The sequence below is a fragment of the Mirounga leonina genome, unplaced genomic scaffold (genome assembly GCF_011800145.1).
Source record: "Mirounga leonina isolate KUSES-001 unplaced genomic scaffold, KU_Mleo_1.0 Mir_126, whole genome shotgun sequence".
Taxonomy (NCBI): Eukaryota; Metazoa; Chordata; class Mammalia; order Carnivora; family Phocidae; genus Mirounga; species Mirounga leonina.
The window spans coordinates 24532351-24549308 of NW_023270314.1; the positions used below are offsets into that span (position 1 = coordinate 24532351).

At 53.0% G+C, this 16958-nt stretch overlaps 3 protein-coding genes across 9 annotated transcripts in view; 2 read left to right on the plus strand and 1 right to left on the minus strand.

Annotated features, from left to right (window-relative positions):
• LOC118008782 (cyclic AMP-dependent transcription factor ATF-7) overlaps positions 1 to 7165 on the plus strand; it is a 105399-nt gene extending 98234 nt beyond the window's left edge. For 3 of the 5 annotated variants that reach the window (XM_035002516.1, XM_035002513.1, XM_035002514.1), the window contains exon 12: positions 408 to 625. In XM_035002516.1, the coding sequence (XP_034858407.1) occupies positions 408 to 625 (218 nt within the window). Of the gene's footprint in view, positions 1 to 407 lie in introns of all 5 variants that reach the window. The other 2 variants (XM_035002512.1, XM_035002517.1) reach the window with 1 other exon arrangement.
• Positions 7166 to 9473: 2308 nt separating this feature from the next.
• Positions 9474 to 11406, plus strand: NPFF (neuropeptide FF-amide peptide precursor). The gene is made up of 3 exons (XM_035002521.1): positions 9474 to 10288; positions 10736 to 10857; positions 10964 to 11406. Exons 1-3 carry the CDS (start codon positions 10184 to 10186, stop codon positions 11079 to 11081), a joined length of 345 nt encoding a protein of 114 aa, XP_034858412.1. The 5' UTR covers positions 9474 to 10183; the 3' UTR covers positions 11082 to 11406.
• Positions 11407 to 11416: 10 nt separating this feature from the next.
• TARBP2 (TARBP2 subunit of RISC loading complex) lies at positions 11417 to 16700 on the minus strand. Of its 3 annotated transcripts, none has more exons than XM_035002518.1 (10): positions 16368 to 16700; positions 15639 to 15808; positions 14723 to 14825; positions 14051 to 14146; positions 13406 to 13478; positions 13070 to 13187; positions 12636 to 12763; positions 12457 to 12504; positions 12017 to 12218; positions 11417 to 11855 (listed from the first exon to the last, which is right to left on the minus strand). In XM_035002518.1, the coding sequence occupies exons 1-10, from the start codon at positions 16418 to 16420 to the stop codon at positions 11698 to 11700; spliced, it is 1149 nt and encodes a 382-aa protein (XP_034858409.1). In that variant the 5' UTR covers positions 16421 to 16700; the 3' UTR covers positions 11417 to 11697. The 3 variants fall into 3 exon arrangements, with proteins under 3 accessions (XP_034858409.1, XP_034858411.1, XP_034858410.1); XM_035002520.1 differs by lacking the exon at positions 16368 to 16700 and adding an exon at positions 16119 to 16250; XM_035002519.1 differs by lacking the exon at positions 12457 to 12504.
• Between the last annotated feature and the right edge of the window lie 258 nt (positions 16701 to 16958).

A 16958-nucleotide genomic window follows, 5' to 3' on the forward strand; every position in this document is an offset into this window, starting at 1 on the left:
TAAATTCTTGTGGGAATTAATCAGAGAGGATAGCTTAAAAAAAAAAAATCTATTTTAAATAAATCACCTTTTAAGACATGACTGAAAGGAAGAGTGTTCCAGTAGGGGTAATGAACTACACAAAGACGCAGAAACCAGACGGTGTAATTAACATGCTGGGGGGTTACTTTACTGAGATAGATAGATTAATTGGGGCCTAGTTCTTGCGTCCCTTCTCACAACTTCCTGTTTCCTAGCCCCTTCGTGGCTTAGAAGCTAAGATTCTGGGAAGTTTTCCCCCCAGAATGATGGGGGCTTCCTTTTCCTTTTGGGCTCCTTTAGAATTAATGGCACAAGGTGATCTTGCTTGTTTCCCCATTCTCTTTTCTAATCACTTGCTCTCTGCTCTCTGTCTTCCTTCCTGGCAGAAAGCCCCAAAGAAAGCTCAGAGCCGACGGGTTCTCCAGCCCCTGTGATTCAGCACAGCTCAGCAACAGCCCCTAGCAATGGCCTCAGTGTTCGCTCGGCGGCTGAAGCTGTAGCTACCTCGGTCCTCACTCAGATGGCCAGCCAAAGGACAGAACTGAGCATGCCGATACAGTCGCATGTGATCATGACCCCACAGTCCCAGTCTGCGGGCAGATGATGCCTCCCCTGGTGGAGAGGTCCCCGGTCAGAGCTCGCCCGCCCGAGAGCCAAGAGAGATGTCATCGTATCGCCTCCCGTCTGCCTTGGACATGGCAACATCGGGGGGGGGAAATTGTGTGTTGTGAGTAACGGACAGATGCAGGGCTTTTCAGCCACATGGTCATGTACATTAATACCTGTACTAGGAGCCTCCCAGCCCCAGAGCCACATAGATCATCCCCTACGGGGGCAGTTTCTGATGCACCCACAGCCAAAGGCCTTTCCAGATGGTCCGAACAATCACCCCTGCCTGTGCATGTGTACCTGTCTCTTTTAACACTAACCCTTGCACTGCTAGATTTTGGGTTTCTCAGTTCCCTCTCTTCCCACTAAGCCATGGCTGTTACCTTCCTGTTCCTTAGCAGCACGCCACTTCCTGCTAGGTAGAGGGAGGCTAGTATTGATGGCAGGTCACCCGCTGGCCTGCCCCAGCCACCCAGTGGGCTCAGGACTTGGTCTCCCATTAATTGCTTATTTTATCCCTTTACCCCCTTCCTGAAGTCTAGTTCAAACATTCATTTATGGCGAATGTAAAATTACCCTTGATGTATGAATTAGCAGTATTTTCCAGCTCTTCCATAAACTTTAGTCCTTCTCCCTACCTGCCACCAAAAAAACCCAAAAACAAACAAAAAAACAAAAAGAAAGAAACAAAACCCCAAGAATTTTAGTCCTTTTTCAGCTATTTCCAGAGCTATTTGGGTCTCTCGTTTTGTGTCTTGAGTTTTCTCAGTCTACTGGTGGGGCCCTTTCCACCTACCACTAAGCCTTGGCAAGATCATCTTGTGGCCTTATTAGCTCTTGCTCGTTGGTGAAAAGGGAAAGTGCCCCGGGTGTGACTGGCTGACCTGCCTCCTCCGCAGTCCACCCTCCTGCAGTGATCATTAGGGCAGGCAGGAACAGAAGAGTTTGACGCTCGTTCTGTCAGGTTACTGGATTGATTCTTTATGTCTTAAAAGAGTTTACTGGCCAAAGCATACATAACTCCTTTTGGTCGTCTGTCCGCACCTGCCTCTCCCTCTTTGTTCCCCTGCCCGGGTCACTGCCTCTGTCTCTCTCCAGGTGCAGCCCTCTGGAGCTGTTGTGTAAGGCACTCTTGCACTTCCTTGCTCTTCTCCCATCTCCCAGCCTCACCCAGCTGTCTTCTTTTCTGGGCTAGGGTCTTCTGTTCGCAAGTGTCCCTCACCCTGGATCTCCCTTCTCTCGTTCACCAGGCTCCTAGGCTAGCCGCTAGGTCTCTCTGCTCCTGTAGTATTTCTTCAGCTCTCCTCTGCTTTCTGCCCCCCTAGATGCAGTGTGTCCCCAGAGGCCTGGCCCCACGACTCTGAGGCATCAGAGCCAGGGTCCTGAGTGGGTTTTCTTGAGGATGAGGTAGGATGGGAAGAGGCAGGAAAGAGGAGGTGCAGTATTGATCTCAGCAGAAGACCCCTGTTTGGTGAAGGTCTGGCCTGCCTGGGAAATTGGTGACTGTTGCTCTCAGCCATTCTTACTGTGAGGAGTTAGGTTACAGGGGGAGAAATTCATCCCTCTTGTCCCTCTTTCTTCCCCATTAAGACTTCTCATCTTCCTTTGGCTCTGAACTATGCAGTTTCTACCAGGGCCATAGGAAGCAATCCAAAGCCAGAGGCCTGTGGATAGATAGGTCAGCTTTAATAGCCTGTCAGTATGAATCCCTTCCAGTTGTCCCAGAGCCACCTTCTGCCATCTGCCCAAGCCAAGAATGTCCTTTTCTCCCTCTCTCCTACCTCCATCTTAAATTTACATACAGAATAACTGCCAGCTTCCTTTCTTAGTTTGTCTTCCAGAATTGGCTGTCATGGGGGAATGAGGGAACGTTCTAAGCTGCAAGATTCCCATCTTCATAGATGATACACTGGTGAGCCAGGCAGAGGACATGTTCAATTGCGTCTGTTTTAATTTCCCCTCCTGCTTCTCAGAGCCGGTGCTGAGCAAGACACACCTGGTGAAGAGAAAGGAGAGAAAACATGATTTTCTCATCCTCTACCACCCAGGACCCAACAGGAACAGCCCCTGAGGTGACTCAATCTAGCAAATGGCATGGCAGATGGTCAGGATGCCACTTACCACCTCCAGGGACTTCATTTGCCTTTAACAGTTCACAGCCATAACTTGTACTCAGGACTTTTCCTTTAGACGGCTGTGCCCTGGGACTTCTGCTTTAGTTGTGTTTCATTTTTTACTTTCTTGATTTCCCACCAGCAGCCTTGCCCTAAAGCTTGACTGAGTTTATGGCTCCTAAGGAGCCTTCGTAAGACCCTTGACTATTTTTCTTCCCACTTTAGTCAAGTGTTTTTCAAGATAAGAATCCTTTTGTCACTGCACACATGCCCTGCCTTACTGCTTGGCCTTGGAGGAAGTTTGAGTCCTGTCTGTCTGTCTGTCCCTGGGTAGGATAGCTAATTTATTTAGAGGGTCTTATTTAGTTTCTTAGTCCCCACGTCTCATTCTCTTGAGTCCTTACTTCATTTTCATTGGTAGGAAGTTATTGGGGACCTAAATGAGGGGCATTGCCAGAACCTAAGTAGTAAAGCGGTAGGAAGGGGCAGGACAGAACCTCCTAGATCACTCTTTAGTTGGTCCGTGACTATTGCTTATCCTGAGACTCTGTCATAGTTAAGGGGAATGTCACGTACCTTGTTACTGCTGCCAGCCCTGTGGCCACTCCCCTTCCCCTCTGCTTTCCAAACTCATCTGGACCAGAACCAAACATCATGGAGGGTGTCACTTAGCCCTTCTTACTGACCATGGCCTTTCTAGGGGCCTAAGGGAAGATACTTTCTGAAAGGAGCTGGGAGTATGGATGCCTTGGGACTCTTCTGAGTGAACACAAGACTCCGGCCTCCCGCCTCATCTGAGAGAGACAGCTGGTAGATAACCAAGGCCATAGAGAAAGGTACCAGACCAGGTTTGCAGTCTTGCAGACTTTGTCCTAGTCCTTTCAAAGAAAGCTTGCTCGGAATTGAAAAGTCTGGGAAAGCTTCCCTCACTGCTAAAGAAAGCTAGAAAAATAGGCCCTCCCTTACTCTTTCCCTGTTGGTTGTATGCCCCAAATCTGGCTTCCTTCAGCCTCCACTCCTCTCCTTGGCCCTGAGCACTAGACCATATACTCCTGGTAGTGGTAAACAAGGAGATGGCCTCACTGAACCTCTTTCACCTTGCCGCCTCCCCTGTGCCTGTTCTGTTGTTCTTGGCTCCTATCCTGATTCACTGCCCTCCAGCACCACCCATCCTGGTTGACAGGGTACTTAACTATAACCATGCCCTGTCTATAGCCTGAACCACCAAGCAGACACCAAAATATTCCTCCTGTGGTTTCTGAGGCTCCCGTGCTCCACACTGAGAGGCTCCTTTAAAGGTGCTAGCCCTGAGACCGCCCTTCCCCCCGAAAGCTCCCTCTTTCTTTCATGACTTCCTTCCCATCCCCAAATCATTATTTTTCATTAATATTGTACATTGTATACACAGGAAGGAAATGTATTCTTTTTTTTTCTTTAATTTCATAACCAGTCCGTTTAGAATCCAGTCCTCCTAGTTATATCACATATGCCTTTGTTGATATGCTCTTTCTGCTTTCTTTAGACTTTTGTTTGACAGGGGCGGAGGGAGGAACAGGACAGGCGAGGGTCCTAAGGCAGAGTAGAGGATCCCCCTTCCTACTTCAGCCTCCCACAACCCTAACCATCCCTCTCATAGTATAGAACTGATTTCTCTCTGTTTGTGTTTGCACACATGCATGTACACAGACATAAATCCCCACCCACCCACCCACCCCTGAGTGGTGGCCCAGCAGGAATGAGCATCAGCTGCTGGCCACCATTCCCACCCCGTTACCAGGTCGTTCGTCGCTCTTTGGGGTAAAATGCTACCCCAGATTGAGAAGAAGCTGGGGAGAGTAGGGCAGGTTAAGGCGGCTATGTCCTCTGTAGGTGCAGGTTTGTATTTAGCTGCTAGGGTTTTTATTTTATTTTTTTAATGGGGAGCTGGTAGCACAGAGCTGTCTCACCACCATTAGCTACTGGTGAGTGCTGTTTCAGCTGTAAGAAATGGCTAGGAGCACCAGTTCCGTTGGCTTTCCCTTAGGGTGGTGGTTCTCAGGATGTGGTCCAGGACCGGTATGGCACCAGCAGCACCAGCATCTGGGAGCTTGTTAGACATCACGTTTGGCCCCACCACAGACCTATTGAATCAGAAACTCGGGCTGGGCTCTAACAAGCACTCCACGTGATTCTAATGCACACTAAAGTGTGAGAACCATTTCCTTAGGGGCAAGCTGGGACATCCTTGTAGGGTGTCAGGGATATTTTAAGTACCATCCTCTGCCTGAGCACTAACACATTTTTCCATTTCCTCCAGTCCCTCTCTCCACCCCCATTAAAACAACAACCACGTCATTCATCTCAAAATCTAGGTTTGTCTTCCTTCTACTTCCTCCTAAAACCTGTCCTGCTTTGGTCTGGACAGGAATTGTCCCATATTCCCTTGCAGACTGGTCACTCCACATTCTTTGTTACAGGAAGGACTGGCTGGAGCTCTAGCTGTCCTGTACACACACACACACACACACACACACACATACACACACACATCTACACACCCCTTTCTGGCAGGGAGATGAGCCTCCAGCCCCAACAGTTGAGGCTGCTGCCTCCTTACATAGTATCTGTTGCAAGAAAGCCGTGTGTATCTATGGTTATATCTCTGTTCATCTGTATCTCTCTGACATGTAGCAGCGCCTCTCCATCTCATCAAGAAACGCAACTCTGGGTCTGGGTCTCCTCCAGTCCCCAGGGGTGGACTTTGACATGTGCAAGGATGTAGTGCTACAGGCTGTTTTGTTACAAAACTGTCTCGTCCCTTTCCCTGCCACCCAACTCAGCATGATCCCTGTGAGCAGGCTCTCACAATCTCCTGGGACGGGCTGAGGCAGAGGCTTCACTCTCTTCTCCCTCCTCCTCCCCTCTCCAATCCCCCTTACCACCCAGCAGTTATCCCCCCAGCCATGCCTTCTCCCGCTCCCCCTCGCCCTGACATATATTGTGCCTTATTTATGCTGCAAATATAACATTAAACTATCAAGAGAACCACTGTTATGTCTAATGCTTCAGTACTCTCATCTACAAGTCCCATTGGCCGCTCTTTCTGGGAACTCATTGGGCTTTCATGTCTGTGCTCTTCCTTGCTCTCCCATTTCTGAGGACAGAAGGAGCAGGGATTCTTATCCCTCCTTCTTATGCAGGAAGACACAGCCTAAAGAAGGTAGGTGGTTTATATAAATTACAGAACATGAAAGAAGGCACAGAGACCAGGGCTCAGATTTGTGCACTGCCCTGGGGACAAGGGCCCTCGGCATCCTGGGAGCCTCACTGCAGAACTCTTGCGCTTTATGTGGATAGGGGATGGTAGGGTGTCTGAAGGCAAGCGGCCTCTTCTCTTTCAGTGTTTTGTCCCCTCCTTCTTCCCAACAAACACCAAAACAAGCCCTACTCTCAGGAAGTTTCTGGCATGACTGGGGGAGTGCACACATAGACAACAGAGAGAAAGTGAAGCATTCTATGATTCTGCCAGTTCTGTGGATGTGGGGAAGAGCTTGCTCTGGAAATGAGGGGTGGAGCTTGTTTAGAAGCAGGTAGGAGTCACAAGAAAAACAGGTAATGGTCAGGAACTATGGCGAGGGGTAGGGCAATCTGTATCCCTAGATAATTAGCACAGGTGAGAAGAGTGAGCCAGGCTGAAGAATTTGACCAGGAGGTAGCAGGTGCCTCTGAATTTTTCTCAGTAGAAGAGGAGTGACACGGAAGCTGTTTGCGGTTGGTGTTTGCAATAATTGACACAAGTAGGGAAACTGAGTCTCTGGAGGACAGTGGGAAAGGGAGTGGTGATCTTCACTGTGTTGTGGTCAGGAGCACATGGGGTTCCAGAGAAGGGTAAGAAAGTAAGTATTTCTTTGGTCTTTGCTGAAAGCCAAATACCAAAGCCAAGATTGAGATGTTTTGGAAGAGAGGAGACTGAAGGTAGGGTAGTTTCCCAAGTTCTAGAATAATTAACTCATTCCCACTGCAGGCCTATCTTGTTTTATTGCAACAAGATAGCGTGCGTGCGTGTGTGTGTGTGTGTGTGTGTTTTGTTGTTTTTACAAATTGAAGGTACAAGACTTCAGTGGAGGAAGTAACTGTAGTTGTGGAAATAGCAAGAGAACTAGATTTAGAAGTCGAGCCTGAAGATGTAACTGAATTGCTGCAATCTCATGATAAAACTTGAACAAATGAGTTGCTTCTTATGGGTGAGCAAAGAAAGTGGTTTCTTGAGATGGAATCTATTCCTAGTGAAGATGCTGTGAAGACTAGAAATGACAAAGGATTTAGAATATTATAGGGGCCCTGGCTGGTTCAGTCAGAAGAGCACACGACCCTTGAGCTCACAGTTGTGAGTTCCAACCCCACGTTGGGTGTAGGGATGACTTAAAATTAAAAAAAAAAAAGTATTACAGAAACTTAGTTGATAAAGCAGCGGCTGAGTTTGAGAAGTTTGACTCCAATTTTGAAAAGTCTGTGTGTTAAAGCTGTCAAACAGTGTCACACACTACAAAGAAATCGTTTGTGAAAGGAAGAGCCAATTGATGTACCCAACTTCATTGTCAATTTTAAGAAATTGCCACGCCACCCCACCCTTTAGTAACCCACCAATCTGATCGCTCAGCAGTGAGCAACATCAAGGCCAGAACCTCCACCAGCAAAAAGATTATGACTTGCAGGGTGCCTGGCTGGCTCAGTCGGTAGAACATGGGACTCTTGATCTCAGAGTCCTGAGTTCAAGCCCCACATTGGGTGTAGAGCTTACTTTAAAAAATTTTTTTTTAAATAACGACTTGCTAAAAGCTCAGATGATAGCATTTTTTAAGTAATATTTTATTTTACGATTTTATTTGAGAGAGCGAGCAAGAGAGAGCAGGGGGAGTGGCAGAGGGAGAGGGAGAAGCAGGCTCTCCCCGTAGAGCAGGGAGCCCGACGTGGGGCTCGGTCCCAGAACCCTGCGATCCCAACCTGAGCCGAAGGCAGACGCTTAACTGACTGAGCCACCCAGGCGCCCCTAAGCAGTATTTTCAAATTAAGGTATGCACATTATTGTGTTTTTATTTTCAGATATAATGCTATTGCACACTTAATAGGCTATAGTATAGTGTAAACATAACTTATATACACTAGGAAACAAAAATTTTATTTGACTCTCCTTATTGTGTTCCTTGCTTTATTGTGGTAGTCTGGAACTGAACCAGCAATATCTCCAAGGTGTGCCTATACCTACCAAAGGAGAGAGTGGTCCCCTCCCTCCTGGACATAGGGAGTTAGCTAGACCAGACCCTTGCTGAATTGAGCCTCAGCTCAGGTCCACTTGTAATTGATGATCAGAGATACTAGGAGAGTCAGGGTGGCAAACATTTATTAGCTGCTCTGCTAGATGGAACACTAGATGCTTTGTATTCATTAAGTCATTTACTGTTCGCAGCAACCTCTTGATAAACAGGAATAGTTGCCTCATTTAAGATGAACTGAGGTTTAGTTTGAGACATTTGCCCGAGGCACACGGTGACGTGCAGGAGTTGGGATGAAAACAGCTCTGTCTGAGCCCAGAGCCACTCTGTGCAATCTAGAGGCCCACACCCCTTCACAACCCTGCTCCTCTGGACTTCTGTCAGGGGAGAACAGAGAAGTGGTACAGGATCCATTTCCCACAGAAAAACCATCTGCCGGTGGACTGGATCATCCCTTTTAAGAAGCAGTGAAATTCCAAGATTTAGTGATGAGGAGCGTCAGGTTCTGTGCTTGGGACCAGCTGGGGGACAAAGCATACAGAAGGGTTCACCCTAGCTTAGGCCGGATTAGTATCTAAAACATCCAGATGGAAAGCCACTCTAACCTACCTATCCAAAGTTATAAATTGGTTTCTAGATGCCTTGCTTTAAAGGGAGCAGGGATCCCCTTAACAAGAAAAGAGTGGAAGAGGGACATCTGTCTTCAAATATGTGAAAGGCTTGCACACATGAAAGATGTGCAGTGTTCCGTGACTTAATGGGGCAAACTGAATCCCATGGTGGAGGCCACAGGAGATGGAAACCAGCTTGGTGCCCGGATAAATCTGCCCGATCACTGTCTCAGCAGATGGAAAGTTCGCTGGGGCTCATGTGTGCAAGGATCAGCACTGCTAATGTTTTGAGGACGCTTGCTCTGTGCCATATCTTGTGCTGAGTGGATTACAAAAAGGATCTCAAATAATGCTTTACCCTAGAAAGTAGTTCCTTTTAATGTTGCCATGTTTTAGGTGAAGAAACTGCAGTTTAGAGAGCTTGCTTGCCCAAGACTGATCCACAGGCTCTTGATGCCATGGCACCTCTCCAGCATAGGCTAGAGAACCACACAGGGGGTGGCAGGGCAGGGGGTGGGGGGGCAGTGATGGCTGAGGAAGGGATTCTAGGATCAGAAGGAAAACCTCCTCTCTTGAGGGAAAATGATTTTTTCCTAAAAAGCCAAGATTCTTGTCACCTGCCCTAACGGGTCAGAACCAGGCAGGGTGACTAGAAGGAGGTGGACGAAACCAGATACCAACCCCAGATCCTGCCCCTGCCTTTCGGGGACCCCTTAGAGTCCGGGCGTTAAGAACCTCCGTCTACCCTCACCCTTCACAGAGCAGAAAAAGGAAATGGCCGGCTCTGACAGTGCAGAGCTGTGGCCACAGGGTGGCAGCAGTGCTTCAGCCGCAGAGGCTGGCTCCAGAAGCCCGGGGGGGGGGGGGGGCAGGTCCTGAGCAGGGCTCTCCCGTGAACACGGGGTTTGTCTACAAAGATTGGAAGCGATCCCCACTTTCTGTGAGCTCTGAAACCTTTTGGTCTCCTCCTACATCCCACTTTTCTATCCACAGGCAAATCTGAGGAGTGATTCCATTTTTAACCCCCCCCAAGGCAGACATCGGCAAGGGTGTGAATGGTCTGGGTGACCCTGACTGCAGCCACAGTCACGAGAGGGACCAGGCAGGGTCATCCTGGCTCGCTCTAACCCTGTGGCTCTTCCTACCTTCCCTCTGTTCCAAGACATAGTGCCTAGACCTTCTTGACAGGACTTCCTCTATGCTTTTATTCTCCAAGTTAGGAAAGAGAGGAGGTGATCAGTTGGAGCTCTCCAACCTGTGGAGGGATTGGGGGTTCTTGAAGGCCCCCAGGGCCTGGCTCTGACAAAGCGTCCGCAATTAATGATGCTTCTTGAGCTCTGGAGACAGGATTTATGCATCTAATAAAGTCTGTAACTCCAGGCTTAGGGGCTGGGGGCTGGAGGCTGGGAGCAGGAAGTCCCGGGAGTGCCATGGGAGGGGATCCCAGGCGGCTCCTGATGGAGCGGTGCCTTTCCATTGCCTGCTCCGGACTCCCCCTCAGGCTGCTGCGGGGTGGGGGGACCGGGCCACAGCAGGGATAAGAGGCGCGTATGGCTGCGGGAAGGCGGATGGCAGCATGGAGTCCGGGCGGGCCGCAGTGCTGCTGCTGGTGCTGCTGCGAACACACTGGGGCTGTGCCAGGGGACCGGGGCACGGAGGCGAAGGAGACCAGGTCTTCATGGTAAGTTACCACCCCATCCCCGTGTCACCATTTCTCTTTGTTTTTATTTTTTAAAAGATTTTATTTAGAGAGAAAGAGAGTGGGAGGAGGGGCAGAGGGCAGGAAGAGAATCTCCAGCAGGCTCCACGCAGGGTGCAGAGCCCGACGTGGGGCTCGATCCCACAACCCTGAGATCATGACCTGAGCCGAAACCAAGAGTTGGCCGCTTACCCGACTGCGCCAACCAGGCGCTCCCCCACGCCCCCACGTCACCATTTTTTTATCTCGGCTTGAGACTTGTGCTCTCAGTTCAAATACTCTGGCTGCCAGGATCTTCAGTGGGTCCACACATCCGAGGAAGTGGCTCCTCAGCCTCCTACAACTGGCCTCTGGAAGTCACTCCTTTGCCCTTGTGAACTAAATGAAGGCCTTTGCCCATCTTCCCTCCCCAATGCCCCTGAACCACAGGAGGAAGATAGTGGACCCCACCCACTGCAAGAGGCCCAGATCCCTGGGTCACTCGTGCGCTCCCTGCTCCAGGCCATGCAGAGACCCAGCCGGAGCCCAGCCTTTCTGCTTCAGCCCCAGAGGTGAGTCTAAGAGGGACATGGGCAAGGCAGGAGCCAAAGGGGAGGGTGGGGGCTCGAGAAGGGAGGTGCCGAAAGGAACTACAGTTGAAGATGAATCTCTCCCAAGGTTTGGCACAACCTCCCGGGGCTCCTGGAGCAGCGAACAGCTGAGTCCCCGAGCTGGAGAGGGGCTCAGCTCCCCCTTCTGGAGCCTGGCTGCCCCTCAGCGCTTTGGGAAGAAGTGACACGTCATCCCTTGATATGTTTGCATGCAAGGCTCACAACTAAAAGTGCCATGCCTCCCCTGGCCACCCCCCCCCAATAAAGTTGTCTGGCTTCTGAATCCACGTGTCTGTCTGAGACTTGGGGAGAGAGCCCCAGGGCAAGAGCCACAACCCCTCTGTCTCTACCAAACCAAGCTCTGCAGGGACTCAGGTGATGGGGTTCCTGGAGCTCACTGCACCCAGCTTCCCGCCACCAGATAAGGTGGGGAACAAGGTGGGGAGGCACAACAGGGGAGGTGACCTGGTGCCAATCTCCCCTGCCATCAGCACTAGGCAAGGGAACAGAAAGAGCAGGGTTTCAGAATCCAAGAGGCAGCGCATTTATTCTGGGCTCTAAGGGAGAGCCCCCTGGTTTCATTCCCACTCATCACGACCAGTGACATGAGAACGGATCTTGGGCCAGCCAAAGCCCCGTGGTCCCTGGCTCCTGGGCCAGTGTCCTCCTCAGCCTGCAGGCAGGCAGTCTGTGTCAGAGGTAGAGATGGCACCTCCAGGGGTACCAGAGCTGAACAGACTCAAGGGCTGGGGGAAGAAGAGCAGGGAGCAAGGACGTGTGTCCGTGAGTCCAGCTGGGGCTTTACTTGCTGCCCGCCATGATCTTGAGGTACTGCAGGGCACGGCGAGCAGCCTCACCACGGGCTGCCTCCCTGGTCGTTGCAGAGCCATGACACACGGTCGCCGGCTGTGTGGACAGCTCCACCAGGCACTGGCAGAGCCCACTCAGGCTCAGTTCCTCTGGAGACCAAAAGAGAGGACGGAGGCAGGGTTGGGCGGGAAGGCAGCACCGGGACGGGTGCATCCACATCATCATCGTGCCCTCCCCAACCCCCTTCAGGCCCGTCTGTACTTGCTCTGGCTCAGTCCCCACCATCCCCCGGCCTCCCGACTAGCCATACCAATATCCAGGTAGCTGACATGGAAGGCCTGTTCCTCAGAGAGCTCACTAAGGACACTGCAGCAGGCAGGGCCCAGAGCACCTAAGGCGCCCAAGGAGCAGCTGCGGAGGGACAGGATCTTCTCTCCCACTGAATTTCGCAGAGAATCCCAGGTGCAGCCTGGGCCCCGGTTCCGAAGTCCATCCAGGCGGGAGCCCACACCCTGACAAGATGGGGACAGTGAGAAAGATGCAGCCGTGAGCCGAGACCCAGGCCTTTAACAGACATTCGAGGCCAAGGAGAGAAAAGCCCACAGAATGAATGCTTCGTCCAGCTCGCCTTCCCCTAGTTGGCCCCCTCTAACCACCAGAGTCTGGACCAGGTGTCCAGGCAGCCTTCCTCATTCCAGCAACAGCAGGCCCCACGGCCCCCGCCCGGGGCCAGCTCCCCACAGCACTCACCCGGCAGGCCAAAGCTGAGGCTGACAGGGGGCCCAAGGAACTCCGGGCCTGGTAGGAAAATGGGCAGGAGCTGGCCTGGGATCTGGAGAGGCTCACTCCCGAGGGACAGGCCCAAGTCCCCAGTGCCCTGCCTGGCATGGAGGATGGACCACAGGGCCTGGCCCACACAAGCCACTCACAATGGAGAAGTGGTCGTCATCGGGCTCTGCCTCATTCCCATCCCGGGCATCCAGAGGCACCGTGTGCACCCGAAGCAGCATTTTGGCGGCCGCGTTACGCTTTGCCAGCTTTTTGGAAGTGCCGCTGCCTGCGTGTGGGGAGAGGATTGCTGGATTATGATTCCCACCAGGCCCAGTGCTTTCCACCCAGCTCGAACTTGGGTTGAGGGTCCCCCATGGGATGTCAATTGGAAAGAGGAACTCAGGACCTGCCATGCAGCTAAGAACCTGGTCAGCCAGTGAGGGTGGGGGGCGGCCAGCGCAAGGAAGGAGCTAGGAGTAAGGAGCCGAGCCGGGGGTCTCAGCCAGGAGAGTGGGGCCATAGCAGAGAGAGGCTAGGAGCTGCCTGTGGGCAGGGCTGGAGTAGCTGTAAGAACTCCCCTCGGCCCAGTTACCAATCTCAATGAAACGCTCCACTCGGCAGGTCATGGTAAACTCTTTGCGGTGGGCTGGCCCAGACTCTTGGGTCACCGTGTACTCAGGCAACCGCCAGCCTTTCTGCACCACCAGCTCCTTGGGAGGGAGAAACACGGGTGCACAAGGCAGAGTGAGAAACGACTCCTCACATCCTCTCCCCCCTACCCTGGGAGCCTCAGATTCCAGGTTAGAGGAGGAATGAAGGGGGCTGGGAAAAGCCCTCAGAACAGGGTAAGAGCCCCACATAACCGTCCCTCACAGCCCCAGGTTCAAGGGAAGACAGGCATGCACAGGAAATGAGGATGGGGGCACACCTGCAGAGCGCCAACAGGATTGCACTCAGACTGCTGAGGGGAGACGGGGGGCTGCACCTCCATGGGGGGGCTCCTGAAGGAACAAGCATCCAGGGCCAAAGCTGATGGGGCTGTCCCTTTTGTGGCTGCCCATTAATCCTAAGCCCTGCTCTGGTGTCCCCACTACCATCTCCCTAGTCCCTGCCAGGCAGGGAGCTGTCTATCCAAACATCCAGGCTGCTTCCTCCCTTTCCCCCTCAAAGTGAGGTCTCTTCCAGGGCCCAGGCCCATTGAGATTTTCTGGAAACACAGGATCATCACCTTGCCAGGACAGTGGGAGAGGGGCTGTATATCCAGTCCCTGGAAGCACCTGATGGGAGGCACACACAGGACCATCACGTGACCAACTCAGAAGAAAATGGGGCCTGCAAGACCCTTCAACATGGTCAAACATCATCCCTGTGGCTATTTAAAAATCATAAATTACCTCCTGTCCCAAGAGCTTACCAACTGGTGCAAATTCTTCACTTTCTGGTCCCCAACTATTCCATCCTCTGTTTACTCTCAGACTTCCTCCTGGCCTGACCAGCCTGGGTCCAAGGGCTGGGGGGCCAGGAGCCAGGACCCCCTCCTCCCCCCTTCAGGCAGGCAGGAAATACAAGATACCTGGTTGGAACAGCAGATGGACCCGGAGTGGCAGCCGCTGCAGCAGTAAAAACTGGAATGTCCTCAGGCAGCGAAGAGTCTAGGGGAGAAAAAGAACTTCCCGAGGGGAAGGGGGCCTTTGATTCACACCCATGTTGGGGGTGGGGGGCGTAGAGGGTGGGGACCCAGGTCCTCCTGACCTGCCCACTCCCTAAGAAAACTCCTTCCCACTGGAGCCAAAGACTCAGGGAAGCTTAACCACCAGCTTTTCCTCCTCGGAGCCTTTGCTGCCAAACACTGGATCAAGAAGACTGAGAAAAGCGGAAGGAGGGTCTCTTCCTACCCAGAAACACGGTGGCAACAAATTCCAATGTGAGTGTGGAAGAGGGAAGGGCAACCTGCTAGAGAGAGGAGGCATGTGGGGGTGCAACCCCTCTAGCCTCAGCCTCCACCCCTTTCCCTCCCTAGCCTGGGCCCAAACCACAGCCACAACCCCTTGACAGTCCCCCCAAAGGATCCTTCACAGCAGCAGGGGCCTGGCAGCATCCTGCTCTGTCCAGAGGAAACTCTCAGGAAGGGGCCAGGTCAAGGTGGCTAAGTGTCACCAGGCCAGGTCTACTGGGCAGAGGAGGTGGCGCAGGGGCCTGGGTTCCTGGCAGGGCCTCTAGGAAGCCTCGGCTGTTCCTCCCTCACCTGCTGTCCTCCAGGGCCGGCTCCAGCATGCTCCCCCCTTTGAGGTGTTTGAGGGCCACCTCAGCTGCCTTGTGCTTGGCTGCCTTCTTGCTGGGGCCCTGACCTGAGAGAGGGGCGTGGGCAATACTGGAGGTCACTGGGAGGACAGAAGAAACACCAGCATCCCACAGCTTCTCTCCTCATAGCTGGAGGGAGTCAACCAAGCCCCTCTCACCAATTGCCCCTGCCCAAGACTGGAAGCGTTACACTAATTACTGGAAGGGGGGAGCTTTTATCTTCCCAGAGCTCCCCAAATCAAGCCATGCCAGGCAGAACTGTCCCTGAGCTCAGATATCTTGGGTGGAGGTTCTTTCTTTGCCTTACTTTCCTCTGGGAAGCGCTTTCTTTTCTCTCAATAAATAGAGATGGCTGGGAAAGTTAGAAAGAGGGTAGGCTCTAGCATCAAGGCCTGGCTCTGCCACTCCCCCCAGGCACGTGACCTTACACCACTCACTGAATCCCTCTGAGCCTCAGTTCCCTCATATTCACCATGAGGATACTACCATCGACGTCACTGGATTAGACTGTGGTTTAAGGTTAACTAGGAATTTGATCAAGCACCTGGAACAGAGCCCAGTGCAGCGGGCACTGACTCCCCCAAATACTTCACCGAGAATTCGGTTTATCTCTTCTTTCTCCTCCAGGATGATGACAATTGCCAGATCACTGTGGCAGTCCTGCTTGCTCCTCTAACTCTCCCAAGTCCTACCCACCTCCTCAAAGTCCCGTTTTCCCAAACCAGTTAGTGGCTTTTCCCCTGAAATCTCTCCTTCCCTCACCGGCCTTGGAGAAAAGGACTGGGAAGAGACTCCAAGAAACAAAGCCAACAGGGCCCTGTGAATGCACACCCCTGCCAGGCTGCCCAAGCCTTCCTCACCGGTGCAGCTGGTGTCGCCAACGGTGACCCGGAAGGTGAAATTAGGCTGGTGGGCTTGGCCCTCGGCTTTGAGAAGGTCGTACACGGGCGTCTTCCCTATTCTGGTCCCATACTCCTGCAGAAGGCTGATCGGGGTCTTGCCCGGGTTGGCCGCCAGCATTTGCTCTATACTGGGGGAGGCGGGGGGCACAGACCCTTATCACACCTCCAACTCTGCACCCACCTGGCCAAGCACTGTCATATCAGACCCAGGCACACTATGGGGGACACAGGGTCCAGGGGACCCCGGACAGTACAGCAGACATTGGCTGGATTCAATGTGGAGTAGAGATTCAGACTGGGAAAGCAGGGTCCACTGCCCCCAGAGCAAGCGGGGAATGCACTGTTCCTGTCTCAGTTAAGAAGGAGGATCCTGTACCCCAGTGCAGTTAGGAAGTGCATGTCCCCTGACACAGTGCAGGCCAGGGACCCGGTACCCACCAAATGCACTGAACGTCGAGAGCATAAAGTCCAGTGCCCCAAGTGCAGTCTGGGAACCGGGCCAACCCCAAACTATTTAGAGCAGGAGGCAGTAGCCCCTGCCGGGATGCATGCCGGGAACCACGGCCCACTACCCCAGTGCTTGCCGGGAACAACCCTCAGGCCAGGTGCATGCTGGGGCCGCGCCGCTACCTCCTCCGCACCGCGCCACGCTTTTCGCCCGGCAGGGATCGGTACGAAGCGGCTCACCTGGGCAGCCCGCAGCCCGTGGTAGTGCCGGAGCCCTGCTCCTCTTCACTCATTCCCACCTCCGTCCCCGCGGGCGCCACCGTGACTACAGCCTCTACGCGCCCCAATACACCGCCGACGAGCTAGGGCCGGGGCCAAGCCCCGAGTCGCGGCCGGTCGGGCCCGCCGCGGGGCATGCTGGGACATGGAGTCCCCCGCCCACCCGACTCCATGAGTCTCCATCGGGAGGGGAGCTATCCGCCCCACAACCCTCCGCGTGGTTTGCTCTGGCATGCAGCACCGCCTTCAGGGAGGAGCAAAGCCCTCCTCCACTGTCGCTTCCCTAACTGAGGGCCGTTTGGGGGGGGGGGGGGGGTTATAGCGTCCCGCCTCCTTTTTTATGCGTCTCGGCTCTCCGGGGTGGGCATGCGTAGTAGCAGAGTGGAAGCGGCTGGGGGCGGGGCGGTAAGGGCTAATTCGAGCACCCGGTCCTTTGACTCGCGAGAAAACTACAGAACCCAGGAGCTCGCGCGTCATCTTTGTCGCAGCTGGAGGGGCAGGGTCAGGCATGCACAGAAAGCTTCGCGGTATAATTGGTTATTTCCGATTGCG

Excerpts from the sequence above, each read along its gene's own strand:
- NPFF (XM_035002521.1), top strand. The coding sequence starts at position 10,184 with ATGGAGTCCGGGCGGGCCGCAGTGCTGCTGCTGGTGCTGCTGCGAACA. Across the intron at positions 10,289-10,735 it reads AAGGAGACCAGGTCTTCATG|GAGGAAGATAGTGGACCCCA; the intron begins GTAAGTTACCAC and ends CCTGAACCACAG. Across the intron at positions 10,858-10,963 it reads TTTCTGCTTCAGCCCCAGAG|GTTTGGCACAACCTCCCGGG; the intron begins GTGAGTCTAAGA and ends ATCTCTCCCAAG.
- TARBP2 (XM_035002518.1), bottom strand. The coding sequence starts at position 16,420 with ATGAGTGAAGAGGAGCAGGGCTCCGGCACTACCACGGGCTGCGGGCTG. Across the intron at positions 14,147-14,722 it reads CCGGCCCTGGAGGACAGCAG|TTCTTTTTCTCCCCTAGACT; the intron begins GTGAGGGAGGAA and ends CCCCTCGGGAAG. Across the intron at positions 13,479-14,050 it reads CCATCTGCTGTTCCAACCAG|GAGCCCCCCCATGGAGGTGC; the intron begins GTATCTTGTATT and ends TTGTTCCTTCAG.